The 27,771-nt window shown below is 46.4% G+C and overlaps 1 protein-coding gene across 2 annotated transcripts in view; it reads right to left on the reverse strand.

Annotated features, from left to right (window-relative positions):
- Chat (choline O-acetyltransferase) overlaps positions 1-27,771 on the reverse strand; it is a 59,752-nt gene that overhangs the window by 21,009 nt on the left and 10,972 nt on the right. Inside the window, exons 4-8 of one of the 2 annotated variants that reach the window (NM_001170593.1) lie at positions 27,333-27,524; positions 25,940-26,058; positions 24,670-24,723; positions 19,479-19,659; positions 17,339-17,516 (exon numbers count right to left, since the gene is read on the reverse strand). In NM_001170593.1, coding sequence (NP_001164064.1) covers positions 17,339-17,516; positions 19,479-19,659; positions 24,670-24,723; positions 25,940-26,058; positions 27,333-27,524 — 724 coding nt within the window. Of the gene's footprint in view, positions 1-14,020; positions 14,503-17,338; positions 17,517-19,478; positions 19,660-24,669; positions 24,724-25,939; positions 26,059-27,332; positions 27,525-27,771 lie in introns of those variants that run through there. The other variant, XM_063275138.1, reaches the window with a different exon arrangement.

Consider the following 27,771-nt stretch of genomic DNA (forward strand, 5'->3'; position numbering starts at 1 on the left):
TGGAGATCCATCCCCTACAGTCACCAAACCCAGACAACATTGTGGACGCCAAGAAGTGCATGCTGACAGGAGCCTGATATAGCTATTACCTGAGAGGCTCTGCCAGAGCATGACAGATACAGAGGCAAATGCTCTCAGCCAGCCATTGGACTGAGAACGGGGTCCCCAACAGAGAAGTTAGAGAAAGGACTGAAGGAGCTGAAGGGGTTTGCAACCCCATAAGAACAACAATACCAACCAACCATATCTCCCAGAGCTCCTAGGGACTAAACCACCAACCAAAGAGTATACATGGACAGACCCATGGCTCCAGCTGCATATGTAGCAGAGGATGGGTTTTGTTGGGCATCAATGGGAGGAGAGGCCCTTGGCCCTGTGAAGGCTCAATGCCTCAGTGTAGGGGAGTGCTAGGGCAAGGAGGCAGTAAGGGGTGGGTGAGGAGCACCCTCATAGAAGCAGAGGGAGGGGGAGGGGACAGGGGGTTTCCAGAAAGGAAATTGGGAAAGGGGATTTACATTTGAAATGTAAATAAAGAAAATATCCAATAAAAGATAAGAAAAGAAAAAAGAAAGAGAGAGAGAAAGGCTTTGGAAGATAGAAAGAGGAAAATCTCCCAGAAAGGAATCTCGCAACCTAAAAAGCAGGGTAGTGATGGGTCCTCTGAGTGTGTTGGGCTGACCTGTACTCCCTGCAAATCACTTATTAAAGATCTAACCTCCATTATGACTGAATTTTGAGAAAGAGCCCTTGAAATGGTAACGGGTTAAATGAAGCCATAAGCAGGGACTGTCACGGACAAGACTGCTCCATATAAGGAGTCAGTGATACTGACTCAGAGAAAGGCCTTTTAAACACACAGTGAGAAGGTGGAAGTCTGCAACCAAGAGAGAAGCTGCAGGAGAAGCTATCCTTCAGGCCCGGTAAGTTAGAAGGACACTTTCGAGGCACACCGTCTGTGGTGGTTTTCTTATTACATCTTAATTAAACCAACACATAGGGAGTTCCCCTTCCTTTTTTAGGTAAAATAGTCAACCTATGGATCAGAAGAAATCAGAAACAAGAAAAGACAAATGGGAACCCTCTCACACATGGACAAAGTTCCTACACAGGCCTGCTTTCTCTATTCACAGCAGAAGAGAGCACTCTTGGATAAGCACTTGTTTTTAATCCCAGCACTTGGGAGGCAGATGCAGGTGTGTCTCTGTGAATTCGAGGCCAGCCAGAGCTATGTAATAGAGAGACCCTGCCACCACAAAAGCAAACCAAACCAAACAACAAGAAACAAAGCAAACCCACAAACACACACAAAAGGGAAAGAAAACTCTTAGATAATGGCCTTTCTACTTCAGCCAAATATCAACAGGAATACTGTACAAACCCCCAACTCTATATATTCCCATAACCTAGCAGTTCTACCCCTGCTGCCACCTCAAGGCCAGCAGAGAGCCTAGTGAGCTATCCCCTCTGAGAATAGAGATGCCATGGTCTTTCATGGAGGCAGGGACTTCCATCTCCACTACATGGTGACCAGTCCACCCTACCATCTTTCACACAGCACCCACAGAAAGCATGTAGAGATCTTGAACCCTCATTTAGCAGTAATGAGAACTACCGCCCCAACCAGAGTGCTGACAGAATGAAGGACTTGGATTTCTGCCTCCACCTAGATGTGATGACGTAACACCTCACCTGCTGCCACAGGAGCGGAGTGAGACAATGAATTGGAAGGTTTACATAACACCCAGGGTCCCATAACATATGTCACTCAAGTTCCAGTAGAAACCAGTCACCACATCAAGACTGGGGAAAGTGTGACCTTAGCAAAGTGAAAGATGTGCTCAAATATGTGACATACATTTTAAAATTCTGTAATCATGAGGTGAATCAACAAGCAATTTTGAACGTGTTTGAAAAGATGGGTTTTTTTTTTAAAAAGGCAGAATGTAAACAGAATATAAGCGTATAGCATCAGCATATAAACAAACTCTGAAAGAAATGTAAAGAACCAGATAAAGCATTTAGAAATGAATTTATAATGCTAGTAAATATAAAGGTATAAAACCAGTCATTGGATACAAGAGCAGAATGTAGGTAGAGAAGAGAGAGGGACCCTGAAGAAGGAATAAGATCAGAAAGACTAAAGAGGGAAAGAATGAACGGCACCTATGAAACCTGAAACAGAAGATGTAAATTACTTCATCAAATTCCCAGAAGAAGGAGAAAAAGAGCAGAACAGGAAGTACTCAGAGGGACAGTGGCCAAAACTCCCAGAATTAGTAGAAGTCTTCAATCTAAAGATCGAAGGGACTAGCTACCCCAAACAGAGTAAGTTAAAAGACATCTACACCAACATATATCATGTTAGGTTTATGAAGACCGATTAATAGAGGCAGATACTGGGGGCAGTGACAGAAATGGCACTCTCTATGGAGAAAAGTGGTGAGAGCAACAGTGGACTTCCTCCTAGACCCCGTAGGACTGGATGGTAGGAGAAGTGGGAACACAGAATTCAACCAAACAGAAACCCTTTAAAACAGAGAAATCAAAGCATTCTGGAAAGTGAGAGACAGGCTAACTCACTGGTAGGGCGCTTGCCTTTGATCCCGGACTAGGGGAGAGAATTGATCTCTAGTCTGTCTACCATAAAAGAACAACTAAAGAGAGTTCCACGACAAATACAGACGTGATAGGGAACACTGGCACATCACCAAGGAAGAAAAGGCACTTGGAAGAGTGAAAATCTCATAGGAGATTTTTATGTTTTAGTATAAAGCTGACTATAGCAATATTTCACATGGCTCTAAATATATACAAAGACAGGATGAGCATGTCATAAATGAAGGGGAATGGTAAGCTTTCTGCACTTCACCAGAGTTGGCTCATTCAACACAACAGACCAGTAAGTTGTATAAACTCAAGGCAATACTCATGTGAACATCTAGAAAGATTATACAGATAATGTTAAAAAAAAACACTAAATTTTTTAAAGACCATGTGATCTACAGGAAGGCAAGAAAGAAGGAAAAGTTAAAATCAAGGGGGAGAAACAGAGAAAACAAAAATATAAAATGAGTTAAGCCAAAACATTTCAATAACTATTTTATGTATAAATAATCTAAGCACACCAATTAGAAATAGTGGTAGGTAGTAGTAGAATATATTAGAATGTTACTCAGCTGCATGCTTCACTGTCAAAAGCTCACTGTCAAATAAAATGTAAATCTGCTGTAAGCAAAAAGAAGGGAAGTACTATTTCATGCAAGCATTAATCAAAGGAAATCATGAATCTGAATTGGTGTGATATATACTTCAAACATAAGAGAACCAGAGACCTAGGACCAAATTACATTAAAAAAAAAGGTAAATCTGCAAAAGGACAAGGTGATACATGTGTTATATGTAACAAATACTTTGCAAATATGTGAAACAAAACAGGACAGGAAGGGAAAATATAGAAATGTCCTATTGTAGCTGAGACATCAGCACTTCTGCCAATGGTGGACATAACAGCTAGGTATAAATTTAGCAAGGACACAGAACTCAACACCATGACCCAACAGGAGGCGTTTGACATTTACATAATATTTCATCTAACAATGGCAGAATGAGCATTCCTTCAAAACAGTTGCTGAACATATGCCAAAACAGACTACATCTAGAGTCAAAGAACAGCCCTTGAAAATGAAAAAGATGTGTTTGTTCTCCCACCGTGATGGAAACAAAATAGAAACAAATAACAGGAAACAACAGTAATTGCACACATGTTCGTGTTGATCAATGCACCTTAAAATAATCTATAAGTTAAAAGGAGAGTCACAATATAATTATAAAATATACACCACATTGAATGAAAATACAAGTACACAATTTAAAGATTAGATTCAGGTAAAGCAGTTAGAGAGATTTAAAGTGCCATGTGGTATGTGTGTGTGTGTGTGTGTGTGTGTGTCTATGTGTGTGTGTGAGTGTGTGAGTGTGTGTGTGTGTGTGTGTGTGTGTGTGTGTAGAGACAGACAGACAGAGAATGAATCACCAATATCAGCAACAGAATGGATGACATCACTTAGGCCTCCATAGATATAAAAATACAATTTAAAATATTACAACAACTACACACATAAACCTGACAATTTAGATGAAATGGGCCAATTCCTGAAATGTATAAAACTTCCACCATGCATTAAGAATGAAACAGATCATTGAAATGGTCTTATAACTAGTAAGGAAATTGGCTTTGTATGTTTACATGTCCTTCCATCCTCCCCATAAATCTCTAGGCTCCGATGGCTTTACTGAAGAATTCCACTAGATGCTTAAGGTAGAATGAACACCACATCTGTGTGACTTCTTCCAGGAACTATAAGGAGAACGTACCCCCACTGTATTACTCTACTGCCAACACAACAAATATAACACAAGAAAACACAACCACAGTGTTCCTCGTGTACAAACATTAAAAAAAAAACTCAAGTCATATATTAAAGGATAGACGTGAGCCACAGACTTCTATAGAACCAAAAAACAAAAACAAAAAAAAATCCTTACATTATCAGAACAATTGGTATAAAAAAATTGGCCAAATCCAACAGTCACTCATGATAAAATTTCTTCGAAAAGTAAGAATAGGGCCAGTGAATAGCTCAGCAGGTGAAGGTGCTTTCCAATAAACTAGACAATGTGAATTTGATCCCTGAAACAGGAAAAGAGAACTGACTTTTGCAAGTTGTCCTTCGACTTTCACATGTGTGCCATGGCCTTTATATGTGCGCGCGCGCGCATGCGCGCGCGCACACACACACACACACACACACGCACTAAACAAACAAATGTTTCTAAAAATTCATAAAATAAAATGAAACATCAACTTAATAAATAAAACCTACACAAGCTCTATAGTTCACAGATCTATAGGTTTTAAAAAAAACCTGAATCCTTTCTTAAAAATTTTAACATCGTAGAAGAGTCACGTAAGGATGGCCACGGCCTGGGAACTTGGATTCAGGCTTCCTCAAATAAGACGCAGTGTGGAAACTGTTCCTGAAGTTTTATAGTTACAGAAAGAAAGAAACAGTCTTAAGGTGGGGTGTACTTCAAACATGCTGGTGGGCTCCTTGTGTAGGCAGCCTGCAGCAGATCTGCACGTCTCAGATGTTCTGGGGAATTTCTTAACTTTGAGGTTGGGGAAAGTTGGTGAGTGATCTGTTAATACAGTCCCAAAGGTCACCTGATAGCCACAAGGGTGTTAGGTTATATTCACGGAGGGCAATGATGGCCTAAGAGGACTAAAGATAGTCCAAGATGATTTGGTTCTGGACTACACACATCCCAACAATCTTAAAGTTCTAGTCAGGCCAAATGTGTTCTAAGATCAGAAATAAGATAAAAACACCCACTCTTGCCACACCACAGCTATTCAACATGGTGATAGTAGCCTGACCAATGTAATAAGAAAGAAAAGTTTTATAGAGATAAATAAAAAATAGGTCCCCATTTTCATATAATATGACTAGTTAGTTACCCTTAGTAATTCTTAGGATGCCCTGTATAATCTATTAAAAATTCTCAGAGGGCTGACAAGATGTCACGATCAGTAAAAGTGCTTGCTGCCAAACCTGATGGCCTGAGCTTGATCCCCAGAACCCATATAGAGAAGGAGAGGCCTCATTCCGGCAAATTGTTTTTGGATCTCTACTGAACCACATATGTATATACACACGCATACTCTCTCTCTCTCTCTCTCTCTCTCTCTCTCTCTCTCTCTCTCTCTCTCAATAGATGTTAAAAACTCTCATAGAATTAATAAATGGATTTGTCAATACTATAAGGTATACAATCAACATACAAAAGGTAAGTATGTTTTACATGCCAAGGACATTTATAAAAAGAAAAAAGAGAACTCCAATTATAATAATTCATAAAACTTAAATAATTGATAGTATAAAAATCATATATATAAATACTCCGATTTAAATCTAACAGGAACACACAGGACACTTTTATGTTGAAAACACAAATCACAAATGGAAGAAAGGAAACTCAGAAAAGGAGGGAAGCTATGCTGTCTGTGCACAGGCTTTGGAGACCCGACATTGTGAAGTTCTGTTTTCCTCAAATGGATACATGGGTTTAACAGAATTTTCATCAAGCCCCTAGCAGAATTTTTTTCCAGATAGAGATGAGATTATTCAAAAGTCTATATGAAAAGGGAAAGGAAATCAAACTGCTAAGACGATTTTCACAAGGAATAAAGTTAGAGGAATCAGTATAGTATTTTGGATTTCAAGACCATTGTATAACTACGTAAACAAGACCATATCATATTGCAGAGGGATAAACAAACACGGAAGTGAAACCTTCAGAACAGACTCACCAAATATGCCCCACAGATACTCAGATATGGAAGAACCAGTCAATGGAGGGATGGAGGAATTTCTTCAACAAAGGTCCTCAGAGCAGTGGAACCCCCACAGGATAAAGAAAAGGAAACTTGGACATGAATTTTATGCCTTATCCAGAAACAGACTCCATATGGATTTCTGTAACGCTACAAAACTCCAGGAAGAAAACACAACCCACAGGAGAAAGCTTTGACATCTAAGCCTAAGAAAAGGAGTCTCAGTCTTGACACCAAAAGTAAAATTAATTACAAATTAAACCACCAGGAAATAAAACTTACCGCTCATTAGAACGCTCTATTAAGAGAAGCTAGAAACTAGTAATGAAATATTTTGAAGCTATGTATTCAACAACTTGCATCTAGAGTATACAAGCAGCTCTCAAACTTCACAGTGTAAAACTCTAGTTAGCAAACACACAGGATGTGAAGTGATATGTTATCAAAGATGATACACACGTGATGCATGTATACTCAACGTCATCAGACATGCATGCAGACAAAAACACCCATATGCTAAACTGGGTGCGGTGATGGGAACCTTTAATCCCAGCACTTGGGAGGCAGAGGCAGGCAGATCTCTGAGTTCAAGACCAGCCTGGTCTACAGAGTGAGTGTTAAGACAGCTAGGGCTACACAAAGAAACCCCATTTAAAAAAAAAATAGAAACATCAAAATAAACTTAAATAAATCCCTGGAGAATTATGCTGAGTTAACAAAAATTTCTGATGACTATATTTTATAGGATTTAATTTATATGATATTCTTTTTTAAATATTTGTTTATTTATTTTATGTATATGAGTACACTGTAGCTGTCTTCAGACGTATCAAATCCCATTACAGATGGTTGTGAACCACCATGTGGTTGCTGGGAATTGAACTCAGGACCTCTGGAAGAGCAGTCGGTGCTCTTAACCACTGAGCCATCTCTCCAACCCTATTTAATATTCTTAAAGTAACAAAATTTATAAAGATGGAGAGCTCTGTGGTTGCCAGGGGCTAAGGAGGAGTTGAGGTGGGAGAAAGGTGAGCATGGCTAAAGTTTTCTTCAGGGAATTCTTGAGGCAGTGGCAACTCCCAGCACCTGGTCATCTGCACCCTGGGCATGACATTGTACCATAGTTTTGCCAGATGTCAGCTTGGGGTAGGCAGAGACACATGACCTCCATGTTATTGGGGACATTCATACTTATGCCAAAATAAGTTTAACGTAATTTGAAAAAGAAAGAAAAAGAGCTTCTCTTCACTCTTTTTCCTGTTCTCCAATACAATCCATTGAGTCTCGCAGATCCCGCCCTATGTCCATTTCCTGGAGACTCTGCTGAACCTTGGTGTATACCAGCTTTCCTCATTCTTGTGAACCCTCTCCACCTCTCTGTCCTCCTTTCCGTCCATCCCCATACCTCTCTGTCAGCCCTGTTACCTAGAAACATTTCTACCAGGGACCCCTAGTGGGTACAGGGGACCTGGACTCAGCCAGCATCAGAGAAGCCTCCTCCTGCAGTGAGGCAGACCCACAGTTGGACAGTGTGTACAGAGTGAGAGCCCTTAGAACACTCAGTCCTTTCTCCATCAAACTCCCCTCAGGCTCAGGGAGCTATGAGGAAGAGGAGGCAGAGAGTATGAGACAGAGGGGATGGAGGACACTAAGGAATCAGTGTCTTCCAACAACAGGACAGATGTGCACGCAAATTCAGCAGACTGTGGCAGCATGCACGGTTGCAAGCCACATGGGTGCCAGCACTGAGAAGGGAAGCAGACACCAGCCCCATCCCTGATCTAGAAGCTGTCTCCAATTGACAACCACGTGCAAAGGAAAATTAGTTTTCTCCAAGGGATTCTTGGGTATATAAATCACACTTAAGGATAGGTCCCATGCCCGGTAGATGGCTCACACAAACACAGCAAAAACAAAACAAAACAAAACAAAAAACCCACAATAGTATTTTTGTAGATTCTTTTTATTGTTTTGTTTGGGTTTTTAAAAAATTATCAGTCTCTTGCTTGTATATTATGGTTTCTGATTTTTGTGTTTTATGGATTTGGAGGGTTTTTGGTGTGTATGTGTCTGTGTGTATGTGTCTGTGTGTATTGTGTATGTGTGTATTGTGTATGTGTGTGTATCTGTTTGTGTGTGCGTATGTGCATATTTCTTGTTTTCTTGTGCCTTTTCTTTGTCATTGTTGGTTGTTTTATTCTGGTTGGTGTATATATAATATATATGTATGTATATATATGTATATATATATATATTTGTCTGTTTTCTAGAGAAAGAGAGAAGAAGGAGTGTGTCTTAGGGTTTTATTGCTATGAAGAGACACCATGGCCAATGCAACTCTCATAAGGGAAAACATGTAATGAGGGCTGGCTTACGGCTTCAGAGATTCAGATCATTATCATCATGGCAGCATCCAGGCAGACATGGCGCTGGAGGAGAAGCTGACAGTTCTACCTTTTGATCTGAAGGCAGCCATGAAGACACTCTTATTCCATACTCGCCACAGCCTGAGCATAGGAGCCTCAACGCCACGCCCACAGCGACACGCTTCCTCTAACAAGACCACACCTCCTCCAATCGGGCTATACCTCCTAATAGTGCCTCTTCCCATGGGCCAAGCATCCAAACCCCACAGAGTGCATTGAGGTGGTGGGCAGGGAAGTGGGAAGGATCTGGGAGATCAGGAAGAAGAAACTGTGACTAGAATATATTGTGTGAAAAATTATTTTCTTTGGGAGAGGGTAGTATTTGTTTGAAACAGAGCCTCTCTATGTAGTCCTGGCTATCCTGGAGTTCAATATGTAGACCAGGCTGGCCTTGAACTCACAGGATATGTCTGCTGCCTCTGCCTCCTGAGTGCTGAAACTAAAGGTGTGTGGCACCATGCTTGGCCCCCCAAATTTATTTTCAATGAGAGAGAGAGAGAGAGAGAGAGAGAGAGAGAGAACTCAAAAATCAAACTGAGCTCTTCCTCTTTGTTCTAAGCTCTCTTCCCAAGAAGAGAGACCATAAGGAGTTCCATTGTTCTAGAACTGAGGCAAGGGTGGCAGTGTGGGTGGAGATGGGGCAGATAAGCAAAACCCACTTCCCAGACGCTTTAGACTTCAAATGCTTATAAAGGGGCGGCAAAGACTGGAGAAGAGAGGGTCAGAGAATTCTTTAAAACGGTTTGTGTGCTAGTGTGTGTGTGTGTGTGTGTGTGTGTGTGTGTGTGTAGAATATATGTAGAAGGTAGGGGAGATAAAATGCACCCAAGATAAAAAGCTAATAAATTAGGATGTCATGTAAGGAAGACAGCAGCCATGGAGCCTACAGGTCTGCAGGCCATTGTCTCTGACTACATGGGCAGCACACACGTGGGCCTTGGGCAAAACAACCCAGAGATTTCTAATAATCTAATAAGAGTTCTCATGTAGTGAAAATCCTTGATACACCAGGTACTAGGTCATATGCCCCATGATACCCATGGAAGGAGCTGGGATCTCCACCATGAACAGGAATCCCCATCTCTAGCTGACAAGAGGGCAGACCCATCCTTTGCTCTGGACTCTCCCCTCTGGATTCAATCATCACAAAGGCCTCTATGCTTCTGCTGTGGAGGGACGCGTAGCCCCAGACCCTCCCTCCGGAGAGAAAGAAAATCGCATTCCAATTCGAAAGCTCAGGAGGTCTTTCTGGGCCAATTAAATCAGAGAGACCGTTATTGCTAATGTGTAATTGGTTTTAAAGCCAACAGACGTGCTGAGCTCTGGATGACAATATTGAAACAGCATTCTGCCCCCCTTCCTGAGTGGTTCTTGTAAACCATGACCGCGGCCTCACGCAGCTGCAACCACCTTCTGTCAGCTCCCTCCTCGGAAGCAATGCCTTGCCTCTAATTGGCTGCTGGGGATAAATATTTACGGGCTGTGTAAACGGAGAGCATCTGCCTGTAAGGTCTGTTCCCAGGATCACCACGCAGAGCCCAGGAAAGCTGGAAAGCCTCGGAGGGCCTCTCCATGCTAGCCATACTTCTCCTACAAATTGACAAGCACTGTAGTCTTCCAGACTCAGGGCTGAACGTCTAATTAGATTTTCAGATCACGATAATGGCGTTAGCTTCTCCTGGGTTCAGGAGGCCACAGTTTCACAGTTTGGTGGGGAGGAAGGTCCCCTAGCGATGCAAGGCCCTTCTGAGGCCCCATGTTCATCTTCAGACTCCGCCCCTTTCCCCCGGAAGTGTGGACCTCAGGCTGTGCAGCTAGGTGCTCACCCGTGCCCCCAGCCACAACCTCTAAGGCTAGGATGCTGCAGAGGCCACGTGGACAAAAAAAAAAATCTCTATATCGTAGGCAAAATGGAAACTCTGACAAAAGACAGAAATGCCCAGGTCAAGGCCATGAACAAACTGAGGAACTTGTTGTGTGGCTGAGGCTGGCATCTGAGTAAGTGGGGTCCCAACTATAGCTTCACTCAAGGGAGGGCAACAGTGTGCTTTAAAAATGGAATCCTGGGGTTGGGGATTTAGCTCAGTGGTAGGGTGCTTGCCTAGCAAGCGCAAGGCCCTGGGTTCGGTCCCCAGCTCCGAAAAAAGAAAAGAAAAGAAAAATGGAATCCTAGCCCATTCCAACCGTACTGGAAAATCCCTGGAGCAAAGGAACTCTCTCTCTGTCTCTCTCTCTCTCTCTGTGTCTCTCTGTGTTTCTCTGTGTCTGTCTCTGTCTCTCTCTGTCTATCTGTCTGTCTCTCTGTCTGTCTGTCTGTCTGTCTGTCTCCCTTCTTTTCCTTTCCAGCATTTTAAAGAGTTTTCATGTAAACAGATGACCTCACTGTGTGGCTTGCAGGACCTTGGGGTTCCACTGTCTCCTATGCCACGACAGGCCAGGCATATGGCCCCACATTCCTTCAGGATACTTCTGAAATGCGTCTCTGGTTGTAGACAGTATGCCCCGGAACCAAGGCCTCCTGGAGGATTCTCAGTGTTGGGCCACAGATGCTGGGGTTACCAATGGTGCTCACCAGGTGTGGTGTCTGAGTGGGCTTGGAAGGGGAAACTCAACTTGGGATTAGGGAGGGAGTGGACTTTGCAACAGGCAGTCTGCTCCCTCTGTAACTCCTGCACTCCTGCTCCCCCTGGGGTCCCTGGTGGACCCCTCGTAAACCACTCGGTGTCAGTGAAGAGTGTTGGGCCCGCTGACCTGAGAGCTCACAGAGAGGACCAGTCCTAGCTGAGGGCTGTGTAGAGGATCAGGGATTAGGTCTGGAAGGAGAAAGGCTGTCAGTGTAAAGATGTGACCAATTCCCTGCTCCACTGGCTGTCAGCTGACCGGAGGAGGACTTGTTCTGACTAGAGGGCACATTTCCTGTGAGCAGTATCCATGGTCAGTCTGCTGGATAGCACCTCTCTGGCCTGCGCCAATGCGGAAAAGAAAGGTGGGACCACTGGACTTCTGCTGGGAGTTGGGATCTATGACGTCTGGGAATGGCTCAACAATAACGCTGAGTCCCTTTGGGCCCCAGCAAACCCATGAAGGAGCATGGCTGGCTATGGAGATTCCTCCTATTCCCCATCTTCATGTCTGCCCCAAGAGCACTTGGTCCTCACCTACTGCATGGCTAACCTGTCTATAAATACTCCATCCACCTGCTTCAACTGCAGCCTGGTGCTCCCACCTGGTGCCCTGCAATCAGACACTACTGTTTTCCTTCATATCTATATATCTGGGGCCAAATTGGGTAAGTGCCTTCTCAGTCATCCATGTCCCTCATCCTCTTCCTTCCATTTGGATCTAGAGCCTGCAATTAGTTCCCCTTGCCCCCTCTTTGGCTCCTTGTCACTACACTGTGCCGATCTCTTCCCTGGCATGAATACTTGGGCTCTTGAATCACATTCTCCTTTCATGTTATCACTGCCATCCCCATTCTCTGCAACTCAAACATCCATGTGGATGGATGTGTGAGCCCATACCCCCTTCTCTCTATTCCTGGACCAACCTCATCTCTGACTGACCACAGCACCCATTGGGGACTTATCTCTATTGGAAGCCAGCCCCTTACCTCTAAAAGAGCTTGTTACGTTAAATGGGGCTTCATCAGTGTGGATCTTCATCCAATAGGACTGGCCTCTTTATAAGGAGAAAGGGTAGCAAGGACACAGAGCTACACATAAAATGACAGTGTAGGGTCCCAGGCTGAAGCTGTCACCTGCAAGGCACTAAAGAGAGACCCTGGTGGTGGACTTCAGCCTCCTGAACCATGAGGCCATCCACTCTATTGTTAACCACAGCCGGTGGCACTTGGCGGTGGCAGGCTGAGCACACCACTACAGTGGCTCACTCCACTCAGATTCCAGCAGCTTAGCACAACTTGCCCAACCACCTCCCCCCATCTCCTCGGAGGAGCTGAACTGTGTGTGTGTGTGTGTGTGTGTGTGTGTGTGTGTGTGTGTGTGTGTGTACAGAGTCTACTGTAATAATGTTAAGTAGCTGTTACTAAGACTGATGGTTCACAAAACCAAAGAGTCCAGAAACATCTATATCATTCCAGGGATGTTTCCTACACACACACACACACACACACACACACACACACACACACACACACACACACCCAAGAGGCTACTTTACATAATTTTCTGTCCTCAGAACCCAGCCCTCACTTCTCTTAGCTCACACCATGATTCTGCCCACCCCTGACCAGGAGCCATCTCTGGGAGCCTCCCTATAATCTACCATGCCGGCTGTAGCCCCACGGGTCTTGAACCCCTTGTCTCTATCTGCTTTTACCTTTGCAAATATTCCCTACCCTTACCCACCACCCCCTCCTTGGCAGCTCCCTTTTTCTGTTCCTTTGAGGCACCTGCCCGTCCACAACTGTGCACTTACTTGCCCTCCTATGACCTGTTTCCTGGCCCCTACCCTCTTCCAGAAATACCCCAGTATTCTGCTTTTTTAAATCCCCACTTTTCTGAACAGTCACCCACATGCGTTAGGTCTAGTTGCTGACCACCTCATGAACAATTCCCTGCTGCTGTTTCTACTCATATATGCACTGGTAATTTCTCCCCTCTTGCCACAACCTCGTCAAGCTCACAGACAGCTTCGAGGTTGAAAAGCTCAGTAGCTCCTCTCTGAGCTATTCTTTCTTAGTCTCTCAACAGCCTTCCATGTGGCTGAACACTCGCTCCTCCTCCCCTTCCCCATCTTGTACTTGCCAGGGTGTTTTGAGTCTTTCTCTGCTTAACCCCAAGACCCGGTTCCATTTCCAGATGATCTCATCTGGGCCATAACTTTAAATGATACTTACGGTCTGATGTCTTTCAAATTTATAACCGTTTTGATCTCTCTCTCTCTCTCTCTCTCTCTCTCTCTCTCTCTCTCTCTCTCTCTCTCTCTCTCTCCCTCTCACTTTCTCCCTCTCTTCCTCTCGCTCTTGCTCCAGACACATAGATCTAACGTGACACGTCCACTTAGATGACTCAGGGTGGCCCAAATCAAATGTGTGCGAACAGGATCTCTCCATTTTCAGCTCGTTCCTCGCCTCAGCAAATGATACCAGCGTCCACTCAGAGGATCAAATAAGAAACCCAGAGGTCTTCATCTTTCCCCCTTCCTTCCTGGTGATGCTTCCCCCCTGAGACAGACTCACCCACATTCTTTCCTTTTCCCTCTCAGGCCTCGGCCATGCGGCCATCAATAGTTCACTTGGAGACAGAAATCATTTCTGAGATGGTTTCCCTGTTCCCCTCAGTGGTGGCTCTGGGGAAGAGGGTGCCACTCCGGGAGGAATTGGTTTCCAGAGACACTGCCAGTGGTACTAATTGGATTAATTGATTTGCCCAAGGGGAGGTGTGTGTGATGCCTTTCTGCTGAACTTCCTTTATAAACAGCACTTCCATTCAGAAAGCCAGATCGAGAGCCATTAACAAATTAATTCCGATTAGTGCTGCCCAAGCACTCAGACCTTAAGGCAACCCCATTCAGTCATCCCGGGCCTGGCCTGCTAATAAAGTGGAAACTATCCAGGCAGCAGAGGTGATTATTTTGATGCCTGCCTCCATTTCCGGAGGGAAAAAGAGCAGGGTGTGATTTCACTACAGTCTTCTGAGGGAATTAACCACCTTCAAATTCTAAGTTATTAATTCCACAACATGGCAGTCATATCCGTGAAAAAATGGATTTGGGGCACATACGTCTGTGTCCTTTGCAGTCCTCTTTTTAGGAGCAAGTATTCAGCAGGTGCTCAATATTTAGGTGAAAGAATAATTAACTGGTAAGTGGTAATTCTGTCTATCTGTCTGTCTGTCTGGATCAAGTATCCTTAGCAAGCCTTCATTATGTTATTTAATATGTGCAATTTTATGACTGCTGTGGCTGGCCTGGCAGATTTGGAGGTTAAACCAAACAGGCTCCTGTCCTCCCAGACCCTCCAGCCAGGGTTGGGGGGGGGGAGGCAGAGCACTAAGCAGTCAGGAAGGAACTTCCAGCAGGATAGCAAGTCATTTAGGATAAGAAATTGGGTCAAGGGGACTGGAGGGATGGTCTAGGGTTAAGAGCACTCAGTGTTCTTTTGAGGATATGAATTTGGCCCAGAACCCACCCACATATGGGGGTTCCGTGACTGCCTGTAAGTCCAGCTCCAGAGATCTAGTTCGCTCTTCCGGACTCTATGGGCACCTGCACCCATACACGTATTACCTGCCCCTAACACAACCACACTCAGGGTTGGGAAAGAGAAATGAGAGTAAATCTTTAAAATGCAGATCAAGATGACAGAGTGTTGCTAGCAAGGCCGAAAACTTAGGAAGGCATGAAGCCCTGGCACTTGAGTTGAGCTGGGCATGGTACACAGGAGTGACCAAGTCTGGAGGAAGAACTTTCTGAGACGGGGCCTGGACAAGGCACCTGGGAGCCAGGACACCTGACCAGCACAGGTGTCTTTGCTCACCAGCCACTCTTCTTATGATTTCTAGAACAGGGCACCTTGGGCCACTCATGTGGTACCTGCTACTCCTATTGCTCCGTAAGGGTAAAAATGGCATTCTGGTATCTTTGGACTTCTTTATGCGTTGTCCTGTTCCTGTCACTGGCCTGCATGGGGACTTTGACCTCTGTGTCTCACATCCTAGATCTAGCTTAGTCTCCTCAGTTACACACACAGAGCCTGGATTGTGGCCTGGTCCTGTGCAATCCCTAGCAGTGGGTAAGGGTCCTGGAAGTCCGGCTTCTTGTTACGTGATGTCCACCATAGGCAAGGAAGGAAGCCATTCCTCCATGGATGGATGGCTTTTGGTTTGAAAAGTAGTTTCTAGAGGATGACTGAAAACTTTTAAAACTGGGGCTGGCAGACACTAGGCAAAGTCAGGGGAACCCTGAAGAAGAAGGGGGAGTAAAGATTCTAGGAGCCGGAGGGGTGAAGGACACCATAAGAACATGGCCTACAGAATCAACTAAGCAGGAACCATAAGGGCTCACAGAGATTGAACGACAGCCATGATCCTGCATGGGTTTGAGCTAGGTCCTCTAGATATACATTACAGTTGTGTAGCTTGGTGTCCTTGTGGGTCCCCTAACAGTGGTGGTCTGGGTGTCTCTGACTCTTTTGCCTGCACTTGGGACCCTTTTCCTCCTACTGGATCACCTTGTCCAGCCTTGATACCAGGGTTCATTCCTGGTCTTGTTGAAATTTGTTATGTCCTGTTTGGTTGATGTCCTTGGGAAGCCTGCTCTCTCTCTCTCTCTCTCTCTCTCTCTCTCTCTCTCTCTCTCTCTCTCTCAGAATGAGTATGGATTTAGAGGGGAGGGGAGGTTGGAGGGGGGGCTGGGAGGAGTGGAGGTAGGAGAAACTGCAATAAAGAATGAAAATTCAAACCAACAAGCAAATAAAAATTGGGGACGGACAGGTAGGTGAATTGAGAGAAATGCTTGACCTACAAGCGTAAGGGCTTCAGTTTGACTCCCAAGAACACATGTAAAGTTAAATTTAAAAACCACACTGAGCAAGGCTGGGTGTGTTAGTGCACCCCTTTAACCCAGGAACTCAGGAGGCAGAGGCAGAGGCAGATCTCTCTTGAGTTTGAGGCCAACCTGGTCTGCATAGAGAAACTCTGCCTGGAGAAACCAAAACCAACCAAACAACCAAAAAAACAAAACAAAACAAAACAAAACAAAACAACAACAACCCACACTGATCACTGATCATAGTATTACACACTGGTTCTAATCTCAGCATGGGGAAGGGCTGAGACAGATGGATCTCTGGGGCGTTCTGGCTAACCAGCCTTGCTTACTTGCTGAGTTCCAGGAAGTGAAAGATACTGCCTCAAAACGGGACACCTGATGAATGACTGCTAAGGTTGTCCTCTGACCTCCATATGAACACATGCACACACATGTGCACTCACATACACATGAACATGAACACACACAGAGCGGGGAAGTGGGGAGGGAAGGACTGGGGAGAGTAACTGGATTTCTAGTGAAGACGTTTAGAAGCTTCACAAGGAACGGTTGGTATGACATGAGTCACGTCCAAGTTGAAAAGACCTAGAACCGAGAAACCATATGAAGAAGGAAGCCAACTAAACTCCCAGAAATGGTCACCACACCAAGACCCCGTCTGCCTGCTCTTTCTGTGACTCGCGGCTCCAAATGAACACCACACATCCCGCCCGTAAAACACAGCTGCTAGCAGTCCCGGGCCTTCCTCTCTCTCAAAACCTCCTGCGCTCGGTATTCCCGGATGACCCACCATTCTAGGGCTCCTTTATCTCACCCAGAAAGTTGGAGTTACCATCACGCAGAGCATAAGCGCTCCCTTCTGTTTCAAGGCTCCCCACTGCTCCACCCTGAGGGCTGAGCATCCCGCACTATGGCTGATGGGAATGAGATTGTGTGCTTAACCCTGGAGGAGGAAAAGCTAATGGGCATGAGGATGAGATGGAGATGGGCTGATACTGCAGCTAACCTTTTAAGAGGACCGTCCTGGCCTTGGCCCACTCGCTCCTCCCGTCTGACGTCAGCAGGCCGATTGGAGGCAGGCGTTCATCCTCGTTGGACGCCATTTTGACTATCTTTCTCAACTGAGTGAACAGATCACCCTCACTGAGACGGCGGAAATTAATGACAACATCCAAGACAAAGAACTGTGGGGGAAACAGGTCAAACACATCACTTGTGGCAGACAGCCCAAGGCTCCAGGCCTTCACAGAGCCTTCACAGAGCCTTCACAGAGAAGCTCAGGCCCAAGGTTCCCGGGGTGTTTAATGGTTCTGAGCTGTTTAGTTTTGGAGAACGTCCAAAGCTGTTGACTGTACTTGGACTCTAAGCTCTCCCTAGCACAGGGCAGATTAAACCTAGCTGTGAGAAAGCCTTTTCGTTCCTCTCTTTTTTATTTTTATTTTATTTTTATTTTTTTTGTGGTTCCTAGAGTGTGTGAAAAATCGTCATGTTTGCAGAGAGTCAGGTATAAACCGGAACAGCCACTGTTTGAAGGCAGTGTTAATCAAAGTTAAGAGGGCTTGTCTGTGACTCAGCAGCTGCCCTTGTATATGCAGAATTTAGCCCAGGGCTTAGAGAAGCACATCCGTGTGCACCAGAAGAATGTGAAAAACCGTGTGCAGATTAGACCTTTTGGTTTAGCAAAGCAGCAGAAAGAACCTGTCTGGTTTGGGGAGTATATTGGATAAGCAAAATGAAGTACACCTATCCAGTGCGCAATGAACTAGATCAAACAACTGTAGACAGAGTTGTGGCTATAGATCTAAACGACAACAATAACATCGTCGACAACAGCAGTAACAACAACAAGCCAACAGTTGTAGACAAATATTGAAATAAAAAACAACACACAAAACACCGGGCACGTCTATGCACATGCATCTGTGTATGCATGAGCTTGGCATGTTCTACAGCTTTGAAAGCCAGATCCTCGGACTTGGCAAAGGGTCTCTTTCTCTACACAGCCTGCCACATCCTTTTCAGTATACAGACACAAGTAATTGCCCCACCCATCACCCTCATCGAAGTCCATGAAGCCTGATCTATGGTTGTTTCCCAAAGGCTTGGATAGCGTGCCATGTGGAGGCGGAGAAACACTTAGTTTGACTCCCTTTGAATGAAGATGAAGAAAGGTTTTTGTTTTGTGGCTGTCTGATCAGGGTGTTGTTAGATAGGCTGGGAAGTCTCCTGCTAGCTTTTAAGCCCTCAAATGGTGGTCACAGCTACCCTCAGAGGACAGGCTTTCCCCAAGCTCTCAGTTTACTGAAATGAGCTCAGGAATAAAGCATTAGACAATAAGAACGATGTAGGGTAGGATGCAGGGATGGTTGTCAAACTTAAGCTTTCAGTATAAAAAGATAGTAAGACCCCTCCCCAATCCCCAATCATTGCTACATAAAATATTTTGGAAAGCATCATCATACAGGCTATCTAGTGTGGTAGGCACCAGGTGGGGTCAATAGCCTTCATGCTTAACTTGTTCCCCTGCTGTAGGGACCCATATTGGCCCTGTAGAACCATGTCTATCTACCTGGCTGGACTTGGGCAGTGGGTAGGACCTGGGATCCTTCTTCCTCTTAAACACACCATTAGCTTATCCAAGCCTCACTTTCTCACCTGTCAAAGGAAGACTCAAAGGGCTGCCTCTACAGGGTTATTGTGAACAATTTCATAAAATTGGTAAATGTAAGTTCTGGACCCACAGTCTTACACAGGGAGGTCTTGTCTGTTAGTCCTTACTCTGTCCACCCATTTGATTTCAAGGAAGGATATGGACTATGTAAAATGAATTGCTGTGAAGATGAAGGCTCCAGGGCCACACTGGACCTCATTCATGACCCTAAGCCCTTGCCTTCTTAGGGATACAAACCCAGGGGATTCATTCCTTAACTGAATATTCTTTCCATTCTTACAATTCGGCTGCTGAAGAGACATGGACAGACTGAGTAGGAAGTCCTATGGCGGGGTGCTTCATGCCCCAAGCTCACTGTATGACTCGGGAACCAGCCTGCATGCTTGTGAAGAAGCAAGAATGGATGATCACACCTAGCCATTGTGTGTTCCACATCCTCCCCAGGTCTGAGAACCTGTGGCAAGGGGCCACTTACCTGGTTGCAGCAGGCCACGATGACATGCTCAGGCTCGGGCATGATACTGCTCTTCTGGGCCACCAGTGTGTCCTGGGTATGGCCAGGAAGCCGGTAAGAGGAGAAGAGTCTGTAATATTGCTTCATACAGAGGGGCTGCCCTGAGAGCTGCCCCTTGGCCCAGTCAGTGGGAAGGGAGTGGCTGGAAGGGGAGAGGGTGAGAGGACAGAGGAGGAGAGAAGGCATTGGGATGGGCTCTATGGTAACCTCATTTTTTTCTCTTTTTGAAGGTTTGTACATCAAACACAGGGCCATATGCATGCTAATCGAATACTCTACCACTGTGTTTCTACCCTGTAACTTCTTGTTGCGGTTAGGCTAGTGGTGCTTACAAGGCCGCTGCTGCAGGGCCGTCCTTCATCTTGTGAAGTAACAGATTGTTCTGCAGTTCGTGGGGCACTTCAGAATTTCCACAACTCCACCCTCACCCCAGTCTCAGGTAATACACATGTCATTTTTCCCGTCTAACTCTCTGTGCCTTTGCTTACACTGATCTTTTCTTGGCACACCTTTCCCTCTACCCCGGTGCTCCTTTGTCTTTTTAAGACAATTCCTCCTTCAAGAGTTTATTCTTTATTACCTTTCCTGGAAACTTTCTCAAAGTTCAAAGTAGAACTTGGAGCTATTTGTCATGTGGTTTCTGAATGATATGTTTGTCATTCCACCCATCTATTCGTCATTCATCTATACTCTATCCATCCATCTGCCCATCTATCTATCCACCCATCCATCCATCCACCCACCCACCCATCCATGCATCCATGCACCCACCATCCATCTATCCATCTATCCATCCATCTATCCACCATCCACCCATCCATTCATCCATTCACCCACCCATCCATGCATCCATGCACCCATCTACCCATCCACATCTATCCATCCATCCACCATCCACAATCCATCTATCCACCCACCCATCATCCACCATCCATCTATCCATCCATCCACCATCCACAATTCATCCATCCATCCATCCATCCATGCATGCATGCATCCATCCACCCACCATCCATCCATCCATCCATCCATCCACCCACCATCCACCATCCATCCATCTATCCATCCATCTATCTATCCATCCACCATCCATCTATCCATCCATCCACCCACCATCCATCCACCCATCCATCCATCTACCCAGCCACCCAGCCACCCTCCCTCATGTACCTGTTCATCTATTATTCAACCTCCCACACATCACCCACCTACCCATCCATACATCCAGCATCCACCCACAACCATCATGCATGCATCCATACATCCATCTACTTCTCATTTTTCTGTCATGCCTCTATCCATACACTATCTATTCGTCTATCCATATACTATCAATGTATACATTTATAAACCACTATTATACATTAACTCAGTGGTTCTCAACCTATGGGTGGTGACCCACTTAGGCAACAGAGGTTGCCTAAGACCACTTAAAAACACTGATCTTTACATTACAGTTATGAAGTAGCAACAAAAAGTAATTTTATGGTTGTGGGGGGCGTTACCACAACATGAGGGTCGCAGCATTAGGAAGGTTGAGAACCACTGCATAAACCCATCCATACATCTATCGATTCACTACCATCCATCCATCCATCCATCCATCCATCCATCCATCCATCCACCAGCAGCGTGTATACAACCCCTTAAATAGCCATCCATCTATAGTCTACCCATCCACCCACTAATTCACCATATATCCATCTTCTGTGCGATGAATGAGAAATGCACCACCATAGGCTCAGTATTTGAACACTTGACCTCCACTTGATGGCCTTGTTTGGGGAGGTACAGAATCTTTAGGAGGTGTAGACTTGATGGAGTATGTGCATCACTGGAGATGGACTTTAAGAGTTTATAACATCACTCTACTTCCTTGAGCTCTTTGTGCACTCCTCTCTCTCCCTCCTTCTCTCTCCCATTCTTACTCCCTCTCTCTGCTTTATATGTGCTGTTTGAATGTGTTCAGTCTTCCTTCCTTCCTTCCTTCCTTCCTTCCTTCCTTCGTTCCTCCCTCCCTCCCTCCCTTCCTTCCTTTCTTCCTTCCTTTCTTATCTCCCTGGTTGTTTCTATGCCTTCCTTACCATTCTTCTATTTCCCCCTCCCTGTCCCCAAACCATAGGCCAAAATAAACTCTTCCTTCCAAAGCTGCTTTTGACCCTGGCACTTGATGACAGCAACGGGAAAGTAACTAATGCACCACTTACTCATCTGCTCCTCTTCATGCATTCGTCCATCCACCCACTCACTCTCTCCTGCCAACATAAAACCATCCACCCCCTGGGGTTGGGGATTTGGCTCAGTGGTAGAGCGCTTGCCTAGGAAGCGCAAGGTCCTGGGTTCAATCCCCAGCCCCGAAAGAAAGAAAAGAAAAGAAAAGAAAAGAAAAGAAAAGAAAAAAAAAACCATCCACCCCCATGCATTCACCCACCAATTCATTTGTCTGTCCACCATGAATGTGTGCACACACGCAATTATTCATCCACCACACATGCATTCATGAAGAATTTACCCATCACTCTCCATCCACTGTGCATCTAACCATCCACCATGCGTTCATCTCCCCACCATTCATCCAGCTATTGACCTGGTCTCCATCCACTGACCCATCTATTCTCTGGCCCTTTCAGTTTCTAAAGTTTGCTGAGCACTTCTAGTCGGGCACTATTCTGAGGTCTGGTGAATGCAACGATAATTAGACACAATTTTCCCATGCTGACTTCTTATGGGTCCTGGGATGTGTGACTGGGAGGTATATTGCAAATTGGCAGTCTGGAGTATTTCAGGCAGGTCGAGTGACAAGCAGGGGCAGGAGCCCAGAACTAAGGGGAAGTCTCATAAAGGCCTGCTTGACTGAGCTGAGCCCAAAAGGGCAAGAAGCTTCCAGGCAGATGGGCTAGGCGGGGTGCCCCATGGCACTGCACTCATAGTGAGGATTTGAGGGAAATTTCATGACTGACTTACTTGTGTAAGCATTTGGATACTTACATGTATCCAAAAGCATTTGTAGCAATGGTGTGAAGTTTATGCCAACTGAATTCAAAAGTAGAACACGTGGTCTTGTGTTTTACACTTGAGAACTTTTTCTAGTAATTATTTTTTAGTTGTATTTTACACTATTCAGGAGTAAAGACCCTTCTCAGGAGACAGTCTGAGGGTTACCAGTGGGCCAATGGAAAGCGGAAAGTAAGCAGAAGGTTGCAACTGAATGAAGAATGGAGAAAAGGCTACTAAAACGGACAGGGACAGGCCCAGGGCTGTGGTGGCAGGGTAGAAGTTGGCCGCTTAGGCTTGGTGCATTAAAATCCCCATGGTAGCTCTGAGAGGCAGAATCAGGCTTTGAATTAGTTTCCCTCTTTTCCCCTTGGTGCTAAGCGCTGAACCGCAGATCTCATTCATGCTACACACCATCACAGAAACACAGCACTCCCAATTCTGACCTGTGGGGGGGCCTGCATGCATGTGTTGGGAGGGTTGTATTTGATTTTTCAGTACTGAAGACTAAACCCAGGGCCTCACCCATGCAAGGCGAGGGCTTTATCACTGAGCTATATTCCCAGTATGTCCTGTCCTGTTTTTGCTTTTTTAATAGCTCTGCTTGTGTAGGGAGAGGACCAAAGTCTGCCCCAGGAAGCATCAGGAAGACAACTGTAGTGACAGTAGAAAATAATGTGGGTCAGGCGGGAAGGATGCTTGGGACCTGGCTGGGGTAGGTAGTGACCTCATCTGAACACCATGGATGTCATGGAGGGAGAGACTCCTGGACCTACAGATTGGGATGCACTACTGCCTGTACTGAGAAGACAGGGTGGGTACAGAAGAAAGCACATGGGAGAGGCACACAGAACTCTAATGGGTCCTTTGTAGTGACCAGCAGACACCCCAGTGGAGATGTCCAAGGTCTAGGGAAGGGATGGGGGTTTTATTTTATGTCAGTTGAGAACCTTCTGAGAGCAGGTAAGAGGCCAAGCTTCCTTTTATCTTCCAGACATCAGTACACTGGAAATGAAGAGCTAGTTAATGGGTTGCCCTACCCAGACTCTTCCAAAGTTCCAGCCTATGATATTTTCAAGTACCGGACACACAAACCTTTATGTGGGATTCTGTGGAAACAGGCACCCGTGCACATGCACATAATATGCTCACGGATTCACATATATCTGCACACTCAAGTGAGAGTTGGGGCGGGGGTGGTGAAACATGGATGGTTCTGTAGTCCCTGGGTTCTGCTGCCAGGGTTGGAATCTTCGCTCCTTCCTCTACAGCCAGAATGCTGAAAGGGACAGGCTCTCTGACGACAGAGATGCTGTGTGAATGAAGGAGTGAGTTCTACAAGGAGTTCAGGCTCAGTCCGAGGAAGAAGGGAAGCTGTGGGAACATGGCTGGAAGGGGCAACTCACAGGCCCGTCATTCCAGTATGGAAAGAGAGCTATCAGACTGGCCCCAGGTCAGTGCTCTGGCTAAAACCCATTTCAGATTCAGGTGTGCTGACCCTAGGGCCAGAGCCTCACCTCTCTCACCCTCTTCCCCAGAGAGGAAAGTTGGGTAAACAGTGACTGGGATCAACATAGAATGGAGAGCGAAGACTGCCCCCCAACCCCCATGCCTTGTGGCTTTCCTACTTCTCAGCTGTTTGGCCATGGATACATTTCAAACCCTCTCTGAGCTTCACTTGCATATCCATGCATAGGACACTTCCTTCGGGTCCCTCCTTCATTCCAGCATCCATAGCTCCAGTTACCACATAGTTCCCAGTGCCCCAGGGTTGGCTAGGAGGGAGACAATTCTCTAGCATTAAGGAGAACTTGCTGCCGGCATAGCTGCCACCATCTACAGGAGTATGATGCATACACTGAGCTAGAATGGGCATGTGGACACCAAGGCTCAAAATGGGAGGCATCAAAGTGGAGAAAGACGAGGTCAGGAGGGAGAGCCCTTCTCAAAGGTCAGAGAAAGGCTGGGCTTATTTTAGCAGCCAGGAGAGGGGGGGCTAATGCAAGGTTCTGGTGCTGGCGGTGGGCAAGAGACATCACATAACTGAGTAAAAGACTAGATCTCTGCCCTCCGGAGCACCCAGTTTGTCCTGGAGACAGATGTGAGAGGAGACAGCCAGGCAGAGCTCTATCTATCCCGAGCTGGGGCCCCGGCCTACCTGTCCAGCAGAGTTTTGTAGCTAAGCACACCAGAGATGAGGCAGGCTGCAAATCTGCAGGGACGTGGAGAGAGGAGTGTTGTCAGTCAGCCCCGCCACCCCCACTCTCCCACCTCTCCTTTTTCCTTCCTAACTTCCTCCTCCCTTCCCTCTCCTGCCATGCCTTCCATGCCCCCTCCCTCTGCTCCAAACTCAACCATGTATCACCTGCCATATGTCAGGCCCATGTGCACTAATGGGGTGTGGGTAGCACTGCCCCTCCCCCAGTGCTGTCAGCGCGCTTGCGGATTAAAAATGGTCCTTCGGTGAGAACTGGGGGATGGCTTAGCTCTTGGGGTGGGGAGAGGAAGCCAGAATCACTTTGAGGAAAAAAGAGGTGCCTGAAGAGGCAGGGAAGGGAAGGTGAGGGGTGAGGCTCCCTCTGGACAAGGCCAGACCTGTGGCTGGATCTTTTGGGAAATGTAGTCTCCTGGGGGCAAGCCTGCAATTTTGACCCTCTTAGTGGCTAATGAAAAGGAAAGTGAGTTCTGGGAGAAAAGCCTCAGGGACTGGTTGGAGGAGACAGTGCCATCGTAACTGTCTATGGATGACTAGGCCCGGCTTAATTGCACAAGAGGAAAATGCCCCTCAGATGCAATTTGGAGAACTGTCTTCAGAATCCATCCATCCTCATTCTTCCTTTTAGAGGAGAGGGGGGCAAGTGGGAGCTAGGCCTAGGGTGTGCCTATGTTCACCCCACTGAGACATTAGGAGGATGAAATCCTGACAGATTCCAACAGGGAGAGCCTTCTTCCCCGCCCCTACCCACACTGCGACCATTCTCAACGCACCTAGAGGCCCTTTAAGCTGCTCACTGAGCTCTGAAATTGCAGCAGATGGCAGCTGTACCGGCAGGGAGGGGAGTGCCTCCCCAGGAGTCTGAAGCAGGGCTCCAGGGGCTCAGAGGAACTCTCAGACACCTGGGCCAGCATGTCCCAGTCGGAACTACTTTTAAGCGGCAGCTCATAGACCCAGGTCAGAACTGCTATGTGGGTCCCTGAGGCCAATGGCCCCCATTAGCACCATCGAATAAATGTGTTTATCGTGGAGTGATAGCAAGCTTAACCTCCCTCTGGCCTGATGTCTGGCACTGGGAGAAGATGGCTTGTCTTTCTTGGCCTCGGGAAGCTCAGTCAATGCACAAGCTGTAGCCTCTCCTTCCTGGTGAGGCCAGACCCCACATCTCAGGTGGATTTCCCTGCTGAGCACCCAGGGGGCTTCATGGCCTCACCTTAGCTGGTCATTGGTGTCTTGGAAGTGCTGCCGAGCAAAGATCACAGCAGGGCTGGAGTTGACTGGCAGGGCCAGGCGGTTGTTCAGGTACATGTCATTCAGCCAGTATTCAGAGACCTGCCAGGGAGCACAGGGAGGGGCGCCATTACATCTGACCCCTACGCAGCCCTCCTAAACAGGCACTGTGTTAGCAGAGGCCATCAGTCCTATTCTGCCTGCACTGAATCAGGCCCTGCTTGGTCGATCATCCATCCATCCATCCATCCATCATCCATCATCCATCCATCATCCATCCATCCATCATCCATCCATCCATCCTCCATCCATCATCCATCCATCATCCATCATCCATCCATCCATCATCCATCCATCCATCCTCCATCCATCATCCATCCATCATCCATCATCCATCCATCCATCCATCATCCATCCATCAATCCATCCATCCATCCATCCTCCATCCATCCATCCATCATCCATCCATCCATCATCCATCCATCCATCATCCATCCTCCATCCATCCTCCATCCATCCTCCATCATCCATGCATCCATCCATCCTCCATCATCCATCCATCCATCATCCATCCATCCTCCATCCATCCATCCATTATCCATCCATCCATCCATCCATCATCCATCCATCCATCATCCATCATCCATCCATCCATCATCCATCCATCTATCCATCCATTATCCATCCATCCATTATCCATCCATCCATTATCCATCCATCCATTCATCCATCCATCATCTATCCATCCATCCTCATCCATCCATCCATCATCCATCCATCCATCCATCATTCATCCATCCATCCATCATTCATCCATCCATCATCCATCCATCCATCATCCATCCATCATCCATCCATCCATCCATCCATCCATCCATCCATCCATCCATCATCCATCCTCCCATCCTCCTATTCCACAAATGCACTAAGTCCCCGCTGTGTGCTGAGCCTGAGTCTTCTTGGTTCTCCGAGTCTGCCCTTTGCTGTCACCCCATAGCATCTCCTTTACCCCTCTTCTTTTCCCACCTTTAGTGATGCATCCCTGCCCACTACCTGTCCTTGTGCCTTCATCCTGTCACTCAACTCTGCCTTCTAAGCTCAGCTCTAACCCCATCTTTCCCTGTCCCTGTCCCTAGCTGTGTCCCATCCCTCCCAGTCTCTCACCTCTTGTCGCCTTTCTCTGTCCTCCTCGTTCCCCATCTTGCCTGCCTCTCTTGCAGTCATCCAGCCTATGCTACCAGTGTGTTCCCATCTTCTGCCCATCTCCGTCTCCTCCCAAGCCCATTACCTCTTAACCTCACCCCTGTCCTTCCCTCTTCCCTCTTCCCTCTTCCCCCTCAGAGGTCTCTTGTCAGCTTCTGTCCAGAAACCCTTACCCAATTGGCTGTCTTCTCCTGTCTCTCCAAGAGCTTTTCCTGCAGGGTCTCACCCAGGCCACCAGGGGCCCCAAACCGCTTCACAATGGCCTGGCTCTTCCTGAACTGCTCTTCAGGTACCAGATGCTGCATGCACTGTAGGTAGGTGGCCAGGGTTTGCTGCAGCGGGGGCACTGGTAATTTAGGTAAGTCCTGGAAAAGACAATTGATGAGCCCCAGCTCCTTTCCTTTAATATGGTCTATACCTGTCCCTAAGTTGATGCCACAACACGTCTCCTTCTGCCCCATCCCAATTCCCCATTCTAGGACCTGTTTACTGGGCTTAGCTCAGCAGAATTATAAATGGAGGGCCCTCCTGTCTGCTGTCCCTGACACCATACTGTTCCTATGGTCTCAGGAAGACGCTAAATGCAGACGATAGGGCTGGACTCACACCCTG

This window comes from Rattus norvegicus, chromosome 16 (assembly GCF_036323735.1).
Source record: "Rattus norvegicus strain BN/NHsdMcwi chromosome 16, GRCr8, whole genome shotgun sequence".
Classification (NCBI taxonomy): domain Eukaryota; kingdom Metazoa; phylum Chordata; class Mammalia; order Rodentia; family Muridae; genus Rattus; species Rattus norvegicus.